Here is a 23,215-nt window from a genome sequence, read left to right on the forward strand (position 1 = left end):
TAATCTTAATATAATCTTAATTACCATAATCTATTTTATTGTAAAGCCAGATAAATGTACAATATAATCACCACTTATATGCAATTGGCTATATCACATTAAATTTATAGTGAACAGCTCTCTATTGCATTCCAGAGATACACAAAATATCAACAATATCCTATCCTAAAACCCAAATAATGTTTTACTCAAATAAAATTATTTCATCAACACAAATTTTTCATTGCATTCTCAGAATGCTGCTTTGCCCGCAATCCCATTCTGGCACTTGCAGCTTTTGTTTCCTTTCATGCTTTTGCAAAGTATGGCTCATGGCTATTTACATGTACACTGTTCATTAGGTAGCACTCTAAATGCCCTTTTTATTTTCCAACCACAGGAGGAAGCATACACACAAGAGCCTTCCTTCACTACTTTACATTCTACCCTGACATCTGGGTAATGCTGCCACGTTCCATTTCTAATTGTGCCGAGGCTTTTACTGAAGGGTGGAGGTCTAAATTAGGGCAGACTCAAACAAAGCAGATTCAACTATGAGCAAGGAACCTGTTGTGCACCGTGCCACATTCGGACAGCTGAGAAACACATTTGGGTGGTTGCTTTTTATCCAGTGGTCAGAGATTGATACAGATACAATCATAGCCCAAATCAGAAAGCAAAGAGCCTAAGAAGGACTTTGAAAAACAAACCCTAAAACAAAGACATAGAGGTGTTTTATAATCTCTTATTCAACTGCACTTAAGGCAAGGTGTAGGGTAAACAGTTAGGATTTCCATCACTTTGTCTTTCTAGCTCTTACTGTCTTAACTTTTTTTTTTTTATGTTGCTTAACTTTTATAATTACAGGGCCAATCACTGCCTTTGCGGCAGAATTAAGGGGACTCAAAGGGAGAAATTATTATATAGGCTGCTTTCATGAAGAGAAAGCCATATCTAAATTACCTTCCCATGGCCACCTGATCATTGGGATCCAAGGAGCTGGTCTTCCGTTCTATGAGTTCTCGAAGGAGCTATGGGAAAAAGAAAAGCAACTGATTTATTTATCATCTCCCAGCACCAAGTGACTTTAAAAGGGCACAGGAGGAATTCTGAATGGCATAGTGACAACTCTAAAACTACAATCAATAGGGGACAACCCAGTGGCAAGAGCATGACTGAATTCCCATTAACCCTTTCATATCTATATATCTTTAAAAAGGTGGCTATAGCAATAGCTGAGAACAGAAGTCCATTTGGAAGACTTATTGTACTGCAGTTCATTTCAAATGGATCAAAGAGTGTGCAACATTCCCTTCACTGTTTTTATGATTAGTTTTGTCCACCTCATCGATACCATTGGAAAATCTTTAAAAGGTCAGGTGGGAAAGGCTGTATGGCAAAAAGGAAAATGCATCAGCTTCTCACCAATAGGATAATGGTACATGGTTAACTTCTGACCTGTAACCTCCAACAGTCAGGAAGGTCTTCCTCAGGCAAAAGCCTTTATTACATATAATTAAAAGTGTGAACTTCATTCTCTTGCTTTCCATGGCTGGTACTCTACCATGCTTACTATGAAGAGATTTAACCATGTATGACACCAACACATTCACAGCCACGACAATTTTAAAAGGGATCCTGACAGAAATCATATGTGTGTGCTGCCAATACAACAGAGAGAACCAGTCTCTCTTCCCATACAACGAACTCCATGGGCACTCTGAATTACTCTCCTACTCTCCTCTTAGTCCTGGGCGGTCCACTACGACCAGAGTGTAAATCTATACCTTTTACATAGACTTAAGAATTTGCACTGGATCTTAAAGTCCTTGGTGAAGAGAAGTAATGTTTATAAGTTAAACATTAGGTAGGGGTGCCTGGCTGGCTCAGTCGGTAGAGCATGTGACTCTTGATCTCAGGGTCGTGAGTTTGAGCCCCACGTTGGGTGTGGAGCCTGCTTAAAAATTAAGAAAGGTTAAACATTAAAGGAAGAGAGTTTTAAATTATGATAATAAAACTGGATACATCTCTCCCATACAAGTGCTTTGGGCAGGGAAATAGCAACAGAGATTAAAATCCCAAAAGTCTTCTGAGGGAACTCTAAGGGGAGACACTAAAATAATCCTGCTCATCATCTGTCAATAATACAGATTTGACTTTAAAACTTGTTTCTTCACAAAAAAAGGTAATGATTTTGTAGGTGAGGCATGGTAGCAATCTGTATTGCTGTATTTCACCAAATTAAACAGCTGAAGTCTGTGGGAGGATAGAGAAGGAAGAATAAATTCCTATGAAAGTAGTTCACTCTCTAATTTTCATTTGTTTATGTAAGTAGGCACTGGAAGAACTAAAACAAATTTACAGAAATGTTCATTTCCATATAAGATGATCTTTATTGCAAAAGGGAAAAGGGTATCTCAATTGCAATTAAAAACCCTCCTATGGGGGCGCCTGGGTGGCTCAGTTGGTTAAGCGACTGCCTTCGGCTCAGGTCATGATCCTGGAGTCCCGGAATCGAGTCCCACATTGGGCTTCCTGCTCGGCAAGGAGTCTGCTTCTCCCTCTGACCCTCCTCTCTCTCATGCTCTCTGTCTCTCATTCTCTCGCTCTCAAATAAATAAAATCTTTAAAAAAAAAAAAAAAACCCTCCTATGATGTTTCTTCATTTGCTTATTTTGGACATTATTACTACAGCAATTACGTTTAAAAATGCGGGGACCAGAGGCCACTGGTTTATTATCACTAGAAAACAGCCAGCTATTTCTCTACCCTGTTTATCTGATTGATTCCCAACATCTTTCTGGCAGCCAATCTATCAGTTTATCTCTGCTACTTCATCACAGTCACTTCTGGCAGCTAAATACAAGATCCAAATCCAGTGTTACACAGACATACGACACAGTAAACCCGTGTAGCCCTGCTCCTCTGTAAACAGCTGCCCTGAAGGCTGAGCCAAAATGGGCTCCTGGTTCCCAGTCAATGTTCTGTCAGAAGCATGGCAGGGGTGGGGGGATAAGGTGGTGGAAGGGGGAGAGGTGGAGAAGAAAAACAGAAGAAAGAGAAGAAAAAGAAAATACAAAAAGGGACGGGAAACAATGGAGTGGCTGCATCTCATTGCCCTTACCTTGTTCCAGCCACAGAAGAAATTGGAACAACAGTTCCTGGTTTTCCTAATCGCCTCTGATCCCTTGAGACTGGGGCTGTCAAGGCCACTGGGAGCAAGTGCTCACGGAAGGCTGCCCCAGAACAACAGGGGTGATCCTCTTCAAGAAAGCCCCATATGCCCTTCCGGAAGGCTGGAAACTGGAGCCGCACGATCACCGTGGGTCTGTTATGTTTGCAGTGGTCCCGCGATTCAAACACCGAGTTGGTGCAGCATTTACTTTCAAGCACTCTGTACTTTCCATATTCTGGGCTGCATTATCTTTTTTTTTTTTTTTTAAGATTTTATTTATTTATTTGACAAAGAGAGAGACAGTGAGTAAGGGAACACAAGCAGGGGGAGTGGGAGAGGGAGAAGCAGGCTCCCCGCTGAACAGGGAGCCCGATGTGGGGCTCGATCCCAGGACCCCGGGATCATGACCTGAGCTGAAGGCAGATGCCCAACAACTGAGCCACCCAGGCGCCCTGGGCTGCATTTTCACCACCCAAGTGCCCTGCACAGCTACTCTCAGTCATTCGTGACAAGGAAGATGGTTTTACCGGTCAATCTGGCCAAGTCTGCTTTATTCAGTATTGCAGATCCTGTTGTATGTAAGGTAGGAATAAGAAAGTAGCCAGAAAATACAAGTAAACAAACTATTCCTGTGGCTATTGCTATTTCCCACAGCTAACACAATCAATGGGTTTTAATTTAATTAGAAAAACTGCTTTCAGGGGCGCCTGGGTGGCTCAGTCGTTAAGCGTCTGCCTTCAGCTCAGGTCGTGATCCCAGGGTCCTGGGATCGAGCCCCGCATCAGGCGGGAAGCCTGCTTCTCCCACTCCCACTCCCCCTGCTTGTGTTCCCTCTCTCGCTGTGTTTCTCTCTGTCAAATAAATAAAATCTTAAAAAAAAAAAAAAGAAAAGAAAAGAAAAACTGCTTTCAAAAAAGTTACTAAAAAATTAAGCTTTAGCGGGCGCCTGGGTGGCTCAGTTGGTTAAGCGACTGCCTTCGGCTCAGGTCATGGTCCTGGAGTCCCGGAATCGAGTCCCGCATCGGGCTCCCTGCTCGGCAGGGAGTCTGCTTCTCCCTCTGACCCTCCTCCCTCTCATGCTCTCTGTATCTCATTCTCTCTGTCTCAAATAAATAAAATCTTTAAGAAAAAAAATTAAGCTTTAGGAATATTGCTGAAGAACTTAATTTCCTTCTTGGTTCAATTTTTATAGCTTAACTTTATGAATAAAGTTTTCCATTAAAATACAGGTTTGTTACAGTTACTGGAGCTTTTTATTTTTCGACAATAATGACACAATATTTGTAATTTTCTTTGTGACTCGGAAAATGGAGACACGCATGAAATATTTTTGTTCTAGTCTGTTTTAATTCCGGGGTCAGCTCACAAAAGCTTGATTGTTTCTCTAGTTCTAGGGGAAAATCATAGATGTTAGGTCTCCAGGTCAGCCCACAAAAACCTATCTAACCCATAACAATATACATGAGGAATAGCCCTGATGGTACTGTTCAGCATCTAATCAGCATTTGTAATACTTTGTCTAGAAAAATGCATGCCAGAATCAGTTAAAAATGGCAGATTGAACACATTAGTTTATCTCTTCTCCCTTCCCAACCCCTCTAAAAGACAGGAGAGGAATAAAACAAATGTATTAACCCACAAGAAAGAAGAGCAAGGGAGAGTTAATGAGAGCAGATTTTCATAAATTTTTCAAAGACAGTCAGGAGATGGAAGAGTAAGAGGCAGTTATCACCCAAGTGCCCAGAGGGAATAAAGGTGAGGGGGGACCTAATTAGGCCCACAGAGTCCCTGTGAGGAGTGGCTCTGGCAGCGGCGGCTACCACCGAAAAGGGAGAAGTGGGAGGGACAGCGCCACTGGGCCTCTCCACGATCCCACCAGTGACCATCCCCCCCCGCCCCTCTCACCAGGAGAAAAGAAGTTTTCTTCTCTGGAAAAACTGAGCCCCAGAAGCTCCAGACAGAGGGCTGGGAGGCACAGAAGGCTGGGATGAGGCAGAAGGGAAAGGCGCCATGCCGATCTCTGGGAACTTCTGCCTCCTTCCCTTACCCTACACACAGAATGCCAGCAGCCTGACACAAAATCTCCCAGGCAGGAGAGCAGAGGAGTCTCTCGGAGAAACTGCATGGTTGATCCCTCCACTCCCCGGAAAATATCTCCAAGTTCTGCCCTTTGAAGAGTATTCCAAATAAGACGTTAGTTCACAGCGCAGTTATAGTTAACGGAGCCAAAAAGCTCTGCTCAGGTTTCAGAGATACTCCGAATGTTTTACTACTAAATATGAAGAGAGTTAAGGATCACTGGCACCTGAGGAAAGGCTCAGACAGACCAAAGCAGACAGAAGAGGGGACCGCAGAAAGCAATGAGGAAAACAAAAGAAACCTAAGAAAAGAAAGAAGAATGGATACCCTTAGAGAAGTGAAAAGAAGATACACTCCCATAAGAACAGGAGGATGTGAGAAAAGAGTAAAACAAGAAATTAAACACAAAACAGAAAAAAAATTAAATTTCAAAAGAACTGGAAAATAGATGTACAAAAATCCTTCAGCCATGAAACAAAAAGGCAAAAAGATAACATGCCCTTGCTTATTTGTAAGAGAAGAAAAAAATCTAGAGGACAATCCAGAATGTCAAACATCCGACTAAGAAAGGCTAGGAGGACATAATTAGAGAAACAGTAATGAAAATCTCCCAAATAGAAGGACAGGAATGAGCCTACAAAAATCTAGTACAATGAATGAAAAAAGACCTTTCCCAAGACACATCAGCATGAAATGTGGAACACTGGAAGTACAGAGAAGATCCTAAATACTTACAGAAAAAATAGGTCACATATAAAGAGGGTGACCGTATGTCCCAGTTTACCCCAGAGAGTCCTGGTTTACGCCTGTTGTCCTAGTATTCTTTCAGGTTAGTACCTCAAATGTCCCAGTTTTGGCAAGAAATTATATAGTCACCCTGCATATTCAGAAATGAAAACTAAGCGGGACTAGACATTTCAATAGCAATAACAAGTAGCGGAGGACCGCAGGGCAATGCCTTCAAAATTCTGAAGAAAAGGACTTTCAACCTCAAATTCCATACACAAAGGATTAACCAAGTATGAGAGTTACATGGAGACATCTTCACACGTGTAAAGAGACTCAACGATTTACTTTCCACGTGCTCCTTCACAGGAAGCTGTGCCTCAGTAAAATGAGTGCATACAGCAAGAAGGAGAAAGACGTGAGATGTCAGAAAACAGGTCTAACTCAGGTAAGCAGCAAAGGCAGGTCCCAAGACTACTGATGGCAGAAGCCCAGAGAGCAACTGTTCCAAAAAGGAACAGAGTCGAGAGCCCTAGAAATAAGGTCACCAGGGGAAAAAGGCAGAGGGAGGGGGGAAATGATAGGTTAGTTTATGTATTCAAGGCATTCGGTGTGTGTGTGGGAAAAAAATAGCAGGAGGTACACAGAACACTAAGCATATCTTTTGAAAACAGGCATTATTCGCTCTAGGGAAAAACAAGCGTGTAAGGAAATATAATCATAGTACATTTACTTAGTCATAATATTATAAACACTGACTCTTCACAAAACTGTGACAATAAGTACACCAGGAGAACGGAGAACAGAAGCGTGGAGGCAGAAAGTACAGAAGGGCTAGCACCTCACTGCCGTTAAGGGAAGTCAAGAGATGATTTGATAAATGACTGAAATTGATACAATAGTAATATAAACATACTACTTGAAACCTAAATAAAGTATAAAGTATTGGAAGTTTTTGCCCTCCAAAACTTCTCAGCAACATAATACTTTACCATTTCTTAGATACTGCATGACCCAAGAAGAATTGGTCAGGACTTATTTGGCAATGTCCAGAGTATACAGTAGTCCCCGCCTTATCCCCGGTTTTAGTTACCCGCCGCCAACCGCGGTGCAGAAGCAGATGACCCTCCTTCTGACGGATCATCAGAAGATCCACAGGAGCCTGACGCTATGTCACATGCCTGCGTCATTCCCCTCACTATGTCTCATCACATAGGCATCTTTTTTTTTTTTTTAAGATTTTATTTATTTATTTGACAGAGAGAGACACAGCGGGAGAGGGAACACAGGCAGGGGGAGTGGGAGAGGGAGAAGCAGGCTTCCCGCGAGCAGGGAGCCTGATGCGGGGCTCGATCCCAGGACCCTGGGATCATGACCTGAGCCGAAGGCAGACGCTCAATGACTGAGCCACCCAGGCATCTTATCATCTCACATCATCACAAGAAGGGGGAGTACAGCACAATAAGACAGAGACCACATTCACATTTTTATTACAGTATATTGTTATAATTGTTCTATTTCATTATTAGCTGTTGTTATTATTCTCTTATTGAGCCTACTTCATAAATTAAACTTTATCATAGTATGTATGTGCAGGAAAAATGTGTATTTTGGGTTTGGTACTATCCATGGCTTCAGTGATCCACTGGGAGTTTTGGATCATATACGCTGTAGATGGGGGGGGGGGGGGGGGCGGACTATAGGTATTCTGAAAAATCTTGCCAGTCTGCAAATTCACACTGAGAAATTTTGTAATTCCCACAGGGGAAAAAGGAGGATCAAGGATATATTGATTAAAGCCCTTATGAATATTTTTCTGCTCCCCAAAACAAAATATGGCAACACACTAGAAATAATACCAAGAACACTTATTTTGATTTGCTGATAATGTAAAGCAATTGTTAACAACTTTATTGAGATATACTTCACTTACTATATAATTCACCCATGCAAAATGTATATAATTAAGTGTATTTTGGTCAATTCACAGAGTTGTGCAATCACCACCATTTAATCTTAGAACATTTTCATCCCACCTAAAAGAAACCCCAAACCTATTAGTTACCATCCCCAGTAAACCCCACCCACATACTCCCATAGCCCTAAGCAATCATTAATCTTCCTGTCTTTATGATATGCCCATTCCTGACATTTCATATAAATGCAATCATACAATTTATGGTCTTTTATGACTAGCTTATTTCACTTAACATGTGTTCTACGGTTTATCCATGTTATCGTATATATCAGTACTTCCTTTTTTTTTTTTTTACAGCTGAATGATATTCCATTGTATAGATACAAATTTACCTATTCATTAATTGAGGCATATCTGAGTTATTTCCACCTCATGGTTATTATGAATAATGCTGGTATGGATATTCATGACCAAATTTTTCTGCAGACATGTGCTTTCATTTCTCTTGGGTAAATATCTATGAGTGGAATAGCTAGGTCACATAGTAACTTTATGTTTGACATCTTGAGGAACTGCCAGCCTGTTTTCCAAAACAGGTGCACCACTTTACATTCCCACCAGCAGTGTTGGACAGGTCTGATTTTTCTACATCCTCGTCAGCCCTTGTTATTATCTGACTTTTTGATTATAGCCATCCTACTGGGTATAAAATATTATTTCATTGTGGTTCTGATTTGCATTTCCCTGATGGCTAATGAGGCTGAGCATCCTCTTGTGCTTACTGATCATTTGTGTATCTTCTTTGGAGAAATGCCTATTCAGATGCCTTTGCCATTCTTTAATTAGGCTGTCTTTTTATTATTGAGCTGTAAGAGTTCTTTATATATTCTAGATACCAGTCCTTATCAATGCCCATTCTGTGTGTTGTCTTTTCACCCTCTTGATGGTATCATTTGCAGTAGAAGAGTTTTGAATTTTGACATAGTCAAATTTTTCCTTTTGTCATTTGTGCTTTTGGGGTTGTATCTAAGAAATCATTCATGATCCACGGCCATGAATATTTACTTCTGTGTTTTCTTCTAAGAGTTTTATAACTTTAGCTCTTATATTATGATCCACTTTTTTTATTTTATTCTTTTTAAGATTTTATTTTATTTATTTGAGAGAGAGAGAATGAGAGACAGAGAGCATGAGAGGGAGGAGGGTCAGAGGGAGGAGCAGACTCCCTGCCGAGCAGGGAGCCCGATGCGGGACTCGATCTTGGGACTCTAGGATCATGACCTGAGCCGAAGGCAGTCGCTTAATCAACTGAGCCACCCAGGCGCCCTTATGATCCACTTTAAGTTAACTTTTGTGCATGCTGTGAAGTAGTGATCCAACTTCATTCTTTTGCATGTGGATATCCAATTGCACCATTTGCTGAAAGACTATTCTTTTTCCCATTGAACTGTTTTGGCACTCTTGCCAAAAAAACCAAGTAGTTTTTAAAGCATTTGGTTTTATGGCCACAAATTCCCTGGCTTTCTGAATTTGTGACGTATAGTTATTGATTCCTAACCTTTCAGTCTTCCATGGTTCATAGCCACAAATGCTTGAGATGGAAAAAAAGATTGGGGCAACCCTCTATTTAACTTATTTATTAGTCTAGCTGAGTCAGAATTTTTCAAACTCCCTCCCCAATACATAGACCACATGGGAAACAAGCGCAGTCAACTTCTCTTACATGTGTTTCAGTCCCTCTGTCACTGAGATATGAAAAGCAGACTCACAAGGCTTGGGTTTACTCTTCCTTCAGCTTCCTCTCTAGCTCCCACAAGAAATCCTCGTGAAGGGGTGCCTGGGTGGCTCAGTGGTTAAGCGTCTGCCTTCGGCTCAGGTCATGATCCCAGGGTCCTGGGATCGAGCCCCGCATCGGGCTCCCTGCTCCGCGGGAAGCCTGCTTCTCCCTCTCCCACTCCCCCTGCTTGTGTTCCCTCTCTCGCTGTGTCTCTGTCAAATAAATAAAATCTTTAAAAAAAAAAAAAGAAAAGAAAAATCCTCGTGAAAATGTATCTCTTTCTGCTCTGCCCCCTGCTTTACCACATTTTTTTCTTATCAGCTTCCCAGTCTTTCAAATTAACCCCCAAAGGAGTCACTTTCAATTTTTATATACTATATTTAAAGTATGTAAAAAAATAAATCTACATATACTATAATTTCAAATAGTTGGGAAGGAGTTACTATAAATGCCTATAGTATAAAATTGCCATAAAGTAACCCACTCCCCATAGGTAACTATTTTTTCTGTTTTCTTTCCACATTGCCTACTCACTCCTCAACCAGCTCTGTAACACTAACATTTTTGCCTCCACTGCTCTACTGAAACAACTCAAGCCAAGGTCTCAGGATCTCCATGGCTAATGGCCGTGGGTCATGACTCATCCTACTAGACTTCTTGAAGCAGCAAGTGACACTAGACACTCTTACCTTCCTAGAACACTTTCTTGGCATCTTCGAGGCATCTCCCTGGTTTTATTCCACAATCAGCCATCTCCTCTGCCCAAAATTACATGCTAACATTCCTCAAGACTCCGTTCTAAGCTGCCTTTTCTTCTCACTCCATATGCTTTCTCCAAGAGTTTCATTCTGTTCTCAAGACTTCAATGACCTAAGAGTTATCCCTGGAATTCCTTTTCCTTTACATTCAATATCTAATCTGTCTCCAAGTCCTGTGTATGTGACCCACTCATTCATGAATCTGTCCATTTTTATCTATCTCCACTGCCTATATCCTACTATAGGCTAACATCATCTTCGTTCATTCCATAAATATGTATTGAGTACGCTGGGAAAATAATGAAAAATAAAACAGACATGGTCTCACCTGAGTTAGTATGATTTCCATATATTTTCTCTTGCCCCTCCTCCATTTTGCTCTCCTAATTATAGTCAGAGTAATATTTTTATTTTTATTTTTTGAGAGAGCGAGCACACGCACAAGAGTTGGGGGGTGGGGCAGAAGGAGTGAGAATCTTAAGTAGGCTCTACACCCAGCGTGGAGCTCAATCTCACGATCCTGAGATCAGAACCTGAGTTGAAATTAAGAGTCATATGCTTAGCTGACTGAGCCTCTCCCAGGCGCCCTGGTCAGAGTAGTATTTTTAAAAATGCAGATACACCAGAGGACAAAATTCTTATTGCAGCCCCAAGGCTCAACAGTCTTGTCTGGTCCCTTATCTACCCTCTCCAGGCTAACCTTCCATCTCTGTGCTCCAGTCTCAACAGTCTTCTTTCTGCACCTGAAATGCTCCCAGACCTACTCCCATCACAGAACCCTTGTGCACAGGCACTGCTGGGGGCATGCTTCCCTAACCATTTACCTGCTTGCACCCCACATCCTTCTCTACTCATTTGTTAATCTCGGTTTAATCATCTCTTCTTTAGGGAAATCTTTCTTAACTGCACCCTACACACACACACACACACACACACACACGGCTTTTGTTGTATTTAATTTACATGTTGTTAGTGGATTACCTGATTAATGCCTATCTCCTCCTCTAATCCAGAGTACCACAATCTACCTAAGCAACTGATGTCATTACCATTATCAGCAAATCTCCTTCCCAAACAATACTCTCCTTCTCACATGTTTTAGTAGGGCCCAGAGAAGTGGGTGGTTTGTTTTAAGTGGGTGAGAATTACCCTTTTTTTCTCCTTCATTTAATATATTGTTCTTGACTTATTCATTGATTTATTAATAACAGTCAACATGCATGAATTAGGAAAATAAAACCAAGACCCTTGAAGATATGAATACGTCCATGAGAGTTTATTTCCTACAGAGCTACAGAACTAGCTTTCTTTGTGCAATGCACCTCAGCATTGCAAATATGAATTGATCCATTTCCTTGCATCATCTCAAGAATTACCCTTTTTGGGGCACCTGGGTGCTTCAGTCAGTTAAGTGTCTGCCTTCAACTTAGGTCATGATTCCAGGGTCCTGGGATCGAGCCCTGTGTTGGGCTCCCTGCTCAGCAGGGAGCCTTCTTCTCCCTCTCCCTCTGCCCCTCCCCCCTGGTTGTGTGTGCATGCACAGTCTCTAATAAATAAATAAAATCTTAAAAAAAAAAATTACCCTTTTTTAAAACCATCCCAAGAGTACTTGAATTAAAAAAACAAAAACAGGGTGCCTGGGTGGCTCAGTTGGTTGTCTTTTTTTTTTCATTTTTTATTTTAAATTCAATTAATTATCATATAATGTATTATTGGTTTTAAAGGTAGAGGTCAGTGATTCATCAGTCTTATATAATACCCAGTGCTCATTACATCATGTGTCCTCCTTAATGTCTATCACCCAGTTACCCCATCCCCTCACCCCCCTCCCCTCCCCTCAGCAACCCTCAGTTTGTTTCCTATGATTAAGAATCTCTTATGGTTTATCTCCCTCTTTGGTTTTGTCTTATTTTTTCCTCTCTTCCTCTATGATCCTCTGTTTTGTTTCTTAAATTCCACATATCAGTGAGACCATATGATAACTGTCTTTCTCTGATGGACTTATTTTGCTTAGCATAATACCCTCTAGTTCCATCCACATTGTTGCAAATGGCAAGATTTCATTTTTGATGGCTGAGTAGTATTCCACTTTATATATATACACACCGCATCTTCTTTATGAGTGTCTGACTCTTGATTTTTGGCTCCAGTCATGATCTCAGGATCATGGGATTGAGCCCTGCGTCAGGCTCTGCACTCGTGGGGAGTCTGCTTGGGATTCTCTCTCTCTCCCCTTCCCAGTCCCTCTGCCCCTCCCCCTCTAACACTCCCCCACTAAAATAAATATTTATTTTTAAAAAATATTTTATTTATTTGTTTGACAGAGAGAGACACAGCGAGAGCAGGAATACAAGCAGGGGGAGTGGGAGAGGGAGAAGCAGGCTTCCTGCAGAGCAGGGAGCCTGATGCGGGGCTCAATCCCAGGACCCTGGGATCACGACCTGAGCCGAAGGCAGACACTTAACAACTGAGCCACCCAGGCGCCCCAATAAATAAATCTTTAAAACAAAAACAAAAAATTAATCCAAATGAATTAAAAGATCTTCAATCACTTTTCATTCTTTTAATGTTAAAATGATGTAGATCTGTCCTCCCTCTTGGATCTCATTTCTCAAAGGAAAAAGCTGGTTCTTCTCAGGAAAAGAAGAGAGAGAACAGATCTTTTGTGCTTCCTCTAATCCATCCATACCTTCTTTCTGTAGTCTCTTTGAGATGGTCCTTTTATTGCAAAAAAAGGTGTCTTGACATCTTTATTATAAAAATCTGAATTAATTTCAATATAGTGTTTTTTATTTAAACATCTTTTATTTACGAAATACGTTTTTCAAATTCCAAATCTCGGATTTTCATCTCCCATTTTCTAAAATGCAATGATTCTAGATACGAGCTTTCATTATGTGAATACGTGTGCTGCATAATTCAGTATAAATGTAAATATCTGCTCATGAGTCAGTACAACACCATGGCCTTGGAGTCTGACAGATCTGGGTTCTGAATCCCAGCTATGCCCCTTACTAGCTGTGTAATCTGGGAGAAGTTATTTGACCTCTCCAGAGATTCAGTTTCCTCAACCATAAGGAAGTAATAATTTTATCTCATAAAAGTTGATTTGGTATTTTAGAAGATGATAAAAGTAATGCACTTAAGCAAAATTTAAGTATTCAATAAACAGAGATATTGTCAACATCAGATAACAATAATAACCCCCAAACCCCATTTGGGCAAAAAAATTCAACACCTTCCATAGCTAAATCACCACCACCACAGACGCTAACAATGAACAAGTGCAATTATTCAGTTTTCCTTTCTACTGATTTTTGACAGTAGATTAGATATAAAATGAAGGAAAAGCAGAATGAAGAAAATGTAAAAGCACAGAAAATTCACAGAAATGGTAAGTCAATACTTGAGAAGTATGCTCTTGGTTGTAGGACTTTTCCAAACTGGACCATGATAAATTAGAGCAAAAGTGACCCTCTCCTTTATCATTTATTCCATTTGAACAACTAACTGCTATTCCCTTTCCATGACCTGCAACTCTGGCCACTATCCTCTGATCACAAGATCCCTTCCACCCAGTAGCCCCACCCCGCCCAGTCTCACTCTATTAATGCACTGTCCACCTTTCTTTGAAGGTCCAGATCAAATGCCATCTCCTCCTCCCTGCAGCCTTCTTGAACTCCCCCAAACTGTTATTTCTCTCTCTTCTGAATTCTTTCATACCCCCTCACCAAGCATGCTGGTTGTTTATATTTCTGTCATCTCCTGTGCCTGGCTGTAAGCTTCCCGAAGGCAGGGCATATAGCCTGACTCAAATGCTCACCTCCCCCAGAAGTCTGAACGCTGCGGTGCACACAGCGGTTATTCAATACCATTTCTAAAATGACAGTTATGTAGCAAGCATTCTTCTAGATCTGGTGATCAGGGATGAACAGCATCTAGCTTCTGCAATGGAAAGTACAATAATTACAGGAAGAGTAGGATAGAGAAGAATGGAGAGAAATCAGGATGTGTGAATAAAATCCAAGAAGCATCTTAATACTGACGTTACAAATAACCCACCTTTAGTTACTAAAATAAGAAAACGTATAGCTAGAGGCTACCACTGAAAGTCAGCCTGACTCTGCCTCGCTGCCCTTGGTCTTTAAGGATTTGATTAGTTTTTCCACTTTCTGATTCAGTGTTGCATCATGCCTCCACTCCAGAGCGAGAGCCAAGTAAGGCCTACAATTTGGAAGGGATGATAAATTCATTCACTGAATAAAGTAACACTGTTTTCTCAGCACAAGTTCTAAAATATTTCAAAGGCCATAATATTTCACTAGGCTTAGCCATTTGGATTAAAATTTATTAGTCAAAACAGAAAACTTTCTCATCAGATCCCATATATTCCATTAGGCATGATATATAATGTCTCCCGATGTCTAATTATTAACTGGGAGTGTAAGTAAATCACTATCAGTATTAGGCCCTGATATGTGCAGACAGGGTAAGAATTAAGTAATTCGAATGTTAAAGAACTTCTTTTTTTGACAGTTTGCTTTTCCTTTCTTTTTCTTACAAATAAAAACAATTTTACAAGAATCAAGTGACAAATTTAGCCATTCGTCCTAATCCATACCAAACTAACAATGTACAGAGAGTTCTATTGTTCAGAATTTCCAACAGTCCTCATTTCCAGTATTCTGCCCCTTGAACACCAGATGGTTATCCTGGTGTGTTTCTTTTTTTTCTTCTTCTATCTTTAATAAAGGTGGGAAGAAGGGTTATATATCCTTTGGGACCCCAGCTCAGTCACTGACTATTTCTGGGCATTCCTGGGCAGAGTTGTTTTTAATGGCATCAAACAATATATCTTTTGTATGGAAGAATAAGGAGGAAGTCATTCAGAACTAGAGAAAATTTTACTAAAAGGATGCACAAGGAAGAAACTGGAAGGGTAGTACTAACCTGTGCTCTGTAATGATGTTCTTTAGGGATGAAAAGCCCAGCTGAAACAAACTTCTCCCTGACTTTCCAACATTCTCCTTCTAGCATTTAGACTCCAATAATTCTTCGGCCCCACCAGGATCAATAACCCATTGATCCTGGCACCTTTGCAGCATCCTGCTTCTTCTCCTCATGTGCTTACTCCCCTCCTTCCTCAGGTGGAAGTGACTCCACAGTCCAACAGGATAATCACTCCTGGTATACACTCTCAACTTCCTTGCATGATGTGATATCCCTTTGTCAAACAGATTCATGATCCTTTGGGGACTGATGGGTCTTGGAATTCAGAATTTTGAGGATATTAGGAGGATAAGACAGAGTATAAAACACAAATGCCCCAGCAGAGTCTAGGACAGCACCCTAAAGTCAAACACATGAATATCGCTGCAGCAAAATATATGAATCTTCCCCACTAGGTGGGATAAATAAAGCCTTACAGGTTTATAATAGCTTCGTGACCTTCCAGATCAGATGTTGCCACCACAAAAGTTTGCCAAACTTACCAAAACAAAACAAAAAACTGTGAGTTTTCAGAACTTTTTAAACTTCAGAAATGCAGTAAAGGGATTATGTACCTGTATTCCTTTGGCAAAACCCCCAACCATGTTAAATCTCAGTACCTGCATCCATGCAGGGCTGGAGAAAAAGACAAGACCATGGGAACTGGTGTCCCCCACTGTAAGTCATTAGCACTGACCTCACGTGGAATGACTTCAGTGCTACCTGACAATTCCCCAATGGGTTTGTCATTCTCCCACTCTGTCAGGGGACTCTCCCATACCTCCTCTTTTCTCAAACTTCCAGCCCCTGCCACATCTTCTCACTCACGGCTTCTTAATTCATAAAGTACAATGAAACAAGACAAAAGCACCCAGATGAGAATTTCCACATGCTTCCACTGTATCTACTTGCAAATGTACCCATATATTCTGCCTTCCCTCTAATACGTATGGATGAAGTGTCCGTCAGACCAAGCCCTCTTGACCTGAATACTCCCCAGCAATTCTTGCCTCTCTTCTGAAACATCCACTTCCCCTCACTGAGCCATTTCCATCAGCATACAAAGTACATCTCCTATCTTAAAACAAAACAAAACAAGACAATCTCTCCCAAACCTCCCCTCCCCACTCCAGCTGCTCTATTTCTCTATTCTCGTTACAGCAACCCCCCCGGACAGCTGTCTATATGCAGTATCTCCGATTTTTCTTTCATTCTTTCTTGAACCCATTCCATCATTCTACCAAAACAGTTCTTGTCAAGGTCACCATGACTCCCACTTGCTGACACCAATGGTCAATTCTCAGTCTGTATGTCACTTGATCTGCAGCAACTGACATAGGTCACACTCTTCTTTTAAAAAAAAGTTTTATTCAGATATAATTCACAAACCGGTACAATTCACCAATTTAAACTATATGATTCAATGGTTTTGTATATTCACAGAGTTGTGCAACCATCACCACAATCAATTTTAGAATATATTCATCACTCCCAAAAGAAACCCATTACCCATTACTTGTCACTTCCCATTTCCCTCCTATGACCCTCAACCCTAGGCAACCATTATTCCACTTTCTCTCTATACAGATGTGTCTATTCTGGATATCTCATATATATGGAATCATAAAATATGTAGTCTTCTGTGACTGGATCTTTCACTTAGCATAATGTTTTCAAGGCTTATTCATGTTGGAGCAATTATCAGTACTTCGTTCCTTTTTATAGCTGAATAATACTCTATTGCATGGATACACCACATTTTGTTTATCCATTTATCAGTTAAGGGAGATTCGGACTGTTTTCTTTGTGGCTATTATGAATTAATGCTGTGAATATTCATGTACGATGGGTGGGCATATGCTTTCATTTCTCTTGGATATACACTTAAGAGTGAAATTACCAGGTCATATGGGAACTCTAAATTTAATGTTTTGAGGAACTGCCAAACTGTTTTCCACAGAGGCTGCACCAATTTATATTCCCACCAGCAGTATTTTCCATATCCTTGTCAATACTTGTTATATCATCTTTTTGATTATAGCCATCTTAGTAGTGTAAGGTGGCATTCATTGTGCTTTTGATATGTATTTCCCTAAAGACTAATAATGTTGAGCATCTTTTTACTGGTCATTTAAATATCTTCTTTGGAGGGGTGCCTGGGTGGCTCAGTCAGTTAAGCGTCTGCCTTTGGCTCAGGTCATGATCTCAGGGTCCTGGAATAGAGCCCCGCGTTGGGCTCCCTCTTCAGTAGGGAGTCTGCTTCTCCCTCTCTCTCTGCCCCTCCCCACCATGCTCACTCTCTCTCTCAAATAAATAAAATCTTGAAAAAAAATCTTCTTTAGAGAAATGTTTATTCAGATCCTTTGCCATTTAAAAAAAATTATTTTTGAGAGAAAGGGAGAGCAGGGAGACAGAGGGAGAGAGAGAGAATCTCAAGCAGACACCCCACTGAGCGTGGAGCCTGACACGGGGCTCGTTCTCACAACCCCAAGATCATGATGTGAGCTGAAATCAAAAGTCCGACAACACTTAACCAACTGAGCTGCCCAGGTGCCCCTGCCATTTTTTATTAGGTTATTTATCTTTTATTATTACACTGTAAGAGTGCTTTATATATTCTAGATACCAGTCTCTTACCAGATACATGATTTGTAAGTATTTTCTCCCACAAATATTTGTGGGTCTTTTCACTTTCCTGTTTTGCAGCACCAAAGTTTTTTATTTCAATTTAGTCAAATTTATCTATTTTTTCTTTTGTCACTTGTGCTTTTGAAGTTCTAAGAACCCATTTCCTAACCAAAGTTCATGAAGATTTACTCCTATGCGTTCTTCTAAAAGTTTTATAGTTTTAGCTTTTACATTTAGGTATGTGATCCATTTTGAATTATTTTTTGTGTAGGTGTGAGGGAGGGCACCAACTTCATTCTTTTGCATGTGGATATCCATTTGTCCCAGCACTATTTGTTGAAAAGATGGTTCACTTCCCATTGCACTGTCTTGGCACCCTTGTTGAATGCCAACTGACCATAAATGTAAAGGTTTATTTCTGTATTCTCGATTGTATTCCATTGATCTATATACCTAACTCTATGCCACTACCACAACATCTTGATTATTGTAGGTTTGTAGTAAGCTTTGAAATTAGGAAGTATGAGTCTTCCAATTGTTCTTTTTCAAGATGGTTTTGGCTCTTCTGGGTCCCTTGCATTTCCATATGAATTTTAGGATCAGTTTATCAATTTCTACAAAGAGGCAGCTGGGATTCTGATAGAGATTGTGTTGAATCTGAAGATCAGTTTGGGGAGTACTGCCACCTTAAGAATATTAACTCATCTACTCTATGAACATGGGATGACTTTCCATTTATTCAGGTCTTTTAAAATTTCTTTCAACAGTGTTTATAGTTTTCAGTGTACAAATCTTTCACCTCCCTGGTTAAATTTATTACCAGGTATTTTATTCTTTTGGATACTATTATAAATGGAATAGTTTTTCTTTTCAGATTGTTCATAGCTGGTGTACAGAAACACAACTGAATTTTTTTGTGTACATCTTGTATCCTGCAATTTTGCTGAATTCGTTTATTAGCTGATAGTTCTTTGATGGCTTCTTTGGGATTTTCTTTTTTTTTTTTTTTTAAGATTTTATTTACTTATTCATGAGAGAGAGAGAGAGAGAGAAGCAGAGGCAGAGGGAGAGGCAGGCACCCTGCTGAGCAGGAAGCCCGATGCGGGACTCGGTCCCAGGACCCTGGGATCATGACCTGAGCCAAAGGCAGATGCTTAATCATATGAGCCACCCAGGCGCCCTCTTTGGGATTTTCCATATATAGGATATATATATAGGATCATGCCATCTGCACATAAGAGATAGTTTTACTTCTTCCACTCCAATTTGATGCCTTTATTTCTTTTTCTTGCCTAGCTGTTCTGTCTAGGACCTCGAGTACAATGTTGAGTGTTAGTGGCAAGAGCAGACATATTTGTCGTGTTCCTAATCTTAGAGGAAAGCATTCAGTCTTTCAGCATTGAGTAGGTAAAAGTGGGTTTTCACAGATGTTCTTTATCAAGTAAAAAAGTTCCCTTCTATCCCCAGTTTGTTTTATATTTTTGTTTTTGTTAGCTGTGTGTTTTCATCATGAAAGGGCTAAATGTTTTTTTCTGCATCTATTGAGGTGATCATGTGGTTTTTGTCCTTATTCTATTGATATGGTGTATTACATTAATTGATTTTTGATGTTAAATGAACCTTGTGTTCCTGGGCTAAATCCCACTTGGTTATGGTACATAATCTTTTTTATGTGTTGCTGGATTGAGTCTGCTAGGACTCTTGCATCTATATTCATAAGAGATATTGGTCTGTAATTTTCTTTCCTGTGTTGCTTTTGTCTGGTTTTGGTATCAGGATGATACTGTATTTCCTCCTTCTTGAAACACTTTTATATGGAACCTGGGAAATCACTCTTCCCTCACTCTCTTAGCTTTACCAGTTGCTCCTTCTCACTCACCTTTGCTGGCTGCCCTTCATCTGCCCAACCTCTAAATGTCTGAATGTCCCAGGACTCGGGGTTTGAATCAATTCTTTTATTCTCTTGCTTCATTCTCTAGGTAAATCTTGTTCAGTCTCATGGTATTAAATACAATCTATATGCTGATGGCTCTCAAATTTAGTCAAGCCCAAACTTTTCCATGAACTCCAAAATTATAGCTATAACTACCTCTTCAACAACTCCATATGAATGTTTTGGAGGTAACCTAAACTTAATATAATTGATCAAAATCATTAAAGCTAAAACAGGTCCATGGAGGGGAAAAAAAGCTTAATAAAACCAAAACTAAGTTCCAGATTTCTCCTCCAAATTAGCTTCTCTCATTGTTTTTCCCCATCTCAGTAAATGGCAATTTTGTCCTTCCAATTGCTCAGGCCAAAAACCTTAAAGTCATCCTGGACTCCTTTCTTTCCATGCCCCATATGAAATCCAACAGCAAATCCTGTCAGTTCACCTTGAACATAAACTCAGAATCCAACCACTTAGCACTCTACAAAACCACCCTAGTCCCAGTTACCACCATCTCTTACCTGATTATCACTAGACTCTCTTAACTAGTTTCCTGTTTGCCACCCTACCCCCTACAGTTTATTCTCAACACGAACCAGCAGAGAGATTCTTTTGAAATATTAGACCAATCACGGAACTCCTCTGTTCAAAACCCTTTAGCGGTTTCCCATCTCAGTCACAATCAAAGCCAAAGTGCTGTAAGTAGCTTACAAAGTCCTACAGTACCTGGCCCCCCATTACCTCTCTTTCCTCTTCTCCTATCACTCTTTCTTGCCTACTCCACCCCAATGACATTGGCCTCCTTGAATTTCCTAGAACATGCTAGCCACCACTGTGCCTCAGAGCCTCTGCACTTGCCATTCCCTTTGCCCCATGAACTCTTCCTCCAGATACCTCCATGGCTGTTATTTATTGTCTTCAGGTCTCTGCTCACATACAGCCTTATCCCCTGAACCTCCTACATAAAAATAGTAACCATCCCCTCCCTACCCTAGTATTCCCTTCACCCATACCTGGTTTTAGAATTTCCTACTGTACAGTCACAATACATTTCCCCTAGCTCTAAGCTAGAATGGATGCTCACAACGACAGAACTTTGCTTTGTTGCAGCCCCTAACAGAGCTCCAAGAGAACTTTCTATGATGAGGAGAAGTTCTATATTTGCACCGTCCAGGGGCCTAGCCACTAGCACATGTGGCCACGCAGCACTTGAGATGTGGCCGGCATGACTGAGGAACTGAATTTTTAACTTTAATCTATTTTAATTAATTTAAATTTAAATAGCTACATGTGGCTAGCAGCTACTGCATTAGACAGCAGAGCACAGCCTAAAACAGCAGTTACTCAAAAAGACAGCAGGTATGCAAATATTTATTGAATGAATGATGCAAGGAAGAAAGAAATCTGAAGGCTTTTTTTCTCCTTAACTTTCTATCATAGAAAATTTCAGAAATACACAAAAGTAGGCCGTAGCTAAATGAACCCTCCAATACCTATCACCAACATGAAGACTCCTCTAACCTGAAATAAGTTTCAGTAGATATCGGCATCTCAATCCAGCTTGTAACAATTACTACATTCTTGGAAAATAGGGATTTTATATTATCCAGAGTTTATTTCAAACAGCATCTCTTAGGGTCTTTTATTTAATTTTATTTTTTAAAGATTTATTTATTTGAGAGCGCACGCGTGTGGGCGCGTATGCACCTGCACACACAAGCTGGGGGTGGGACAGAGAGAGGGGGAGGCAAGCAGACTCCCCGCTGAGTGCAGAGCGCCATGAAGGGCTCCATCCCAGGCTGCTGAGATCATGACCTGAGCCAAAACCAAGAGTCGGATGCTCAACCGACTGAGCCACCAAGGCACCCCTCCTAGGGTCTTTTAGAAGTTATACAAAATGACTTTAGGAATCAGATCAGGTATATGTTGGGGGGAAAAACTGGTATGCAAATCAGTGCTTGAGGCAGACACCAGAAAACTACATGTATGTTTTTGTATCAAGGACCGATTACTCTCCTTCACCATTTACTTTCTCCACCCGAATTTTAATGAAGTCACACTCTTAAGGAGAAGCTAGGTGACCACACAAATTAAGAGAGAATCTCACTCCTGTTGGATGACACAAATTCCTTGGGCAGGGATTCCGTCTTCTTAGTCTTTATAAACCTAGCATCTGGTATAATAAATGTTAATTGAATGAAGTTCATAATTGCATAAAAGCGATACATATGAATTGTCAGAGTGCAAACAGACATACTCACTGGACCTCCAATTTCCTAAACAGATATATTCTGAAAAGGAAATTTTCAAATGGATTTTCAAACATGTCAGATCAAAGGGCAGCTTAATATGCTGGAAAGAAAATCAAACTGGGAGCAAGAATTCTTGGATTTCAATGTCCTGACTCACTAAGTGGGGTGATCCTATACTAGTCATGTACTTGCTTTAGGCTCCAGTTTGTAAAAAGACAGTCTGGCCTTGATGTTCTTCAAAGATGCTATCTAATTTTAAAGCAATTATGTTCTATTCTAGATCCACAGTACACAAAAATTTTTAAAGATGCTTATTAACTTACCTTTCTATGCCAAATCATCTTCCCTATAATTTACTTTAAAGGAGCTATACACTGAGTATGATTTAATAAGAAGAGATCATATTTACTTTAGGGAACAGGTAGTGTTCCCCATTTCCTGAGAAGTACCAAATTCTTCACTTGGGGCCACTAAAATACTGCTGGGGTCCTATGTTTGATTTATACTCAGCTGGCTGACATTGTGCTTATTAGTATAGAAAAGGCCATTTTGGCCACATATTTGCCTAGTAAATTCCAAAGGTACCACTTGTGTTTGAAAAAGTTTCTTCAACAGTTCTAAGCCAATTCTTGTCTCTTTCCTAGCTGGCTCCATAAAATGTACTGTTTCAGGCTTTGTTCTGAGGTTTTACCTTTATTAAACGAGGTAGTAGTACTGAAGTCATGCTCTGATGTTTTTTAAAGCAAAGAAACGGAAACAAATGAGGGCCAGCTGCATGTACTTTCCCTCGGACACTACTGTTAGATGAAATTTCTGGACCTTGCATTTAAAATGTGGCTTTGGGCCTCCTGTCCTATGAAGCCTCCCAATAGCAAGCCCATGCTAGCAATCAAATGCCAATACTGATGCTGAATTTGGGTCTAAACATTGACAGATCAACAATGGCAGCACAGAAGCTAGAATGTACCTCAAATAAAATTCTTACACATGGTACACAAAATAAT

At 40.4% G+C, this 23,215-nt stretch overlaps 1 protein-coding gene across 4 annotated transcripts in view; it reads right to left on the bottom strand.

Annotated features, from left to right (window-relative positions):
* Positions 1-23,215, bottom strand: part of AATF (apoptosis antagonizing transcription factor) — a 101,092-nt gene that overhangs the window by 33,491 nt on the left and 44,386 nt on the right. For 2 of the 4 annotated variants that reach the window (XM_035026644.1, XR_004683162.1), the window contains one exon: positions 943-1,010. The exons of the other annotated variants lie outside the window; for them this stretch is intronic. In XM_035026644.1, coding sequence (XP_034882535.1) covers positions 943-1,010 — 68 coding nt within the window. Of the gene's footprint in view, positions 1-942; positions 1,011-23,215 lie in introns of those variants that run through there. 4 annotated transcript variants of the gene reach the window in all.

The sequence above is a fragment of the Mirounga leonina genome, unplaced genomic scaffold (assembly GCF_011800145.1).
Source record: "Mirounga leonina isolate KUSES-001 unplaced genomic scaffold, KU_Mleo_1.0 Mir_200, whole genome shotgun sequence".
In the NCBI taxonomy this organism is placed as follows: domain Eukaryota; kingdom Metazoa; phylum Chordata; class Mammalia; order Carnivora; family Phocidae; genus Mirounga; species Mirounga leonina.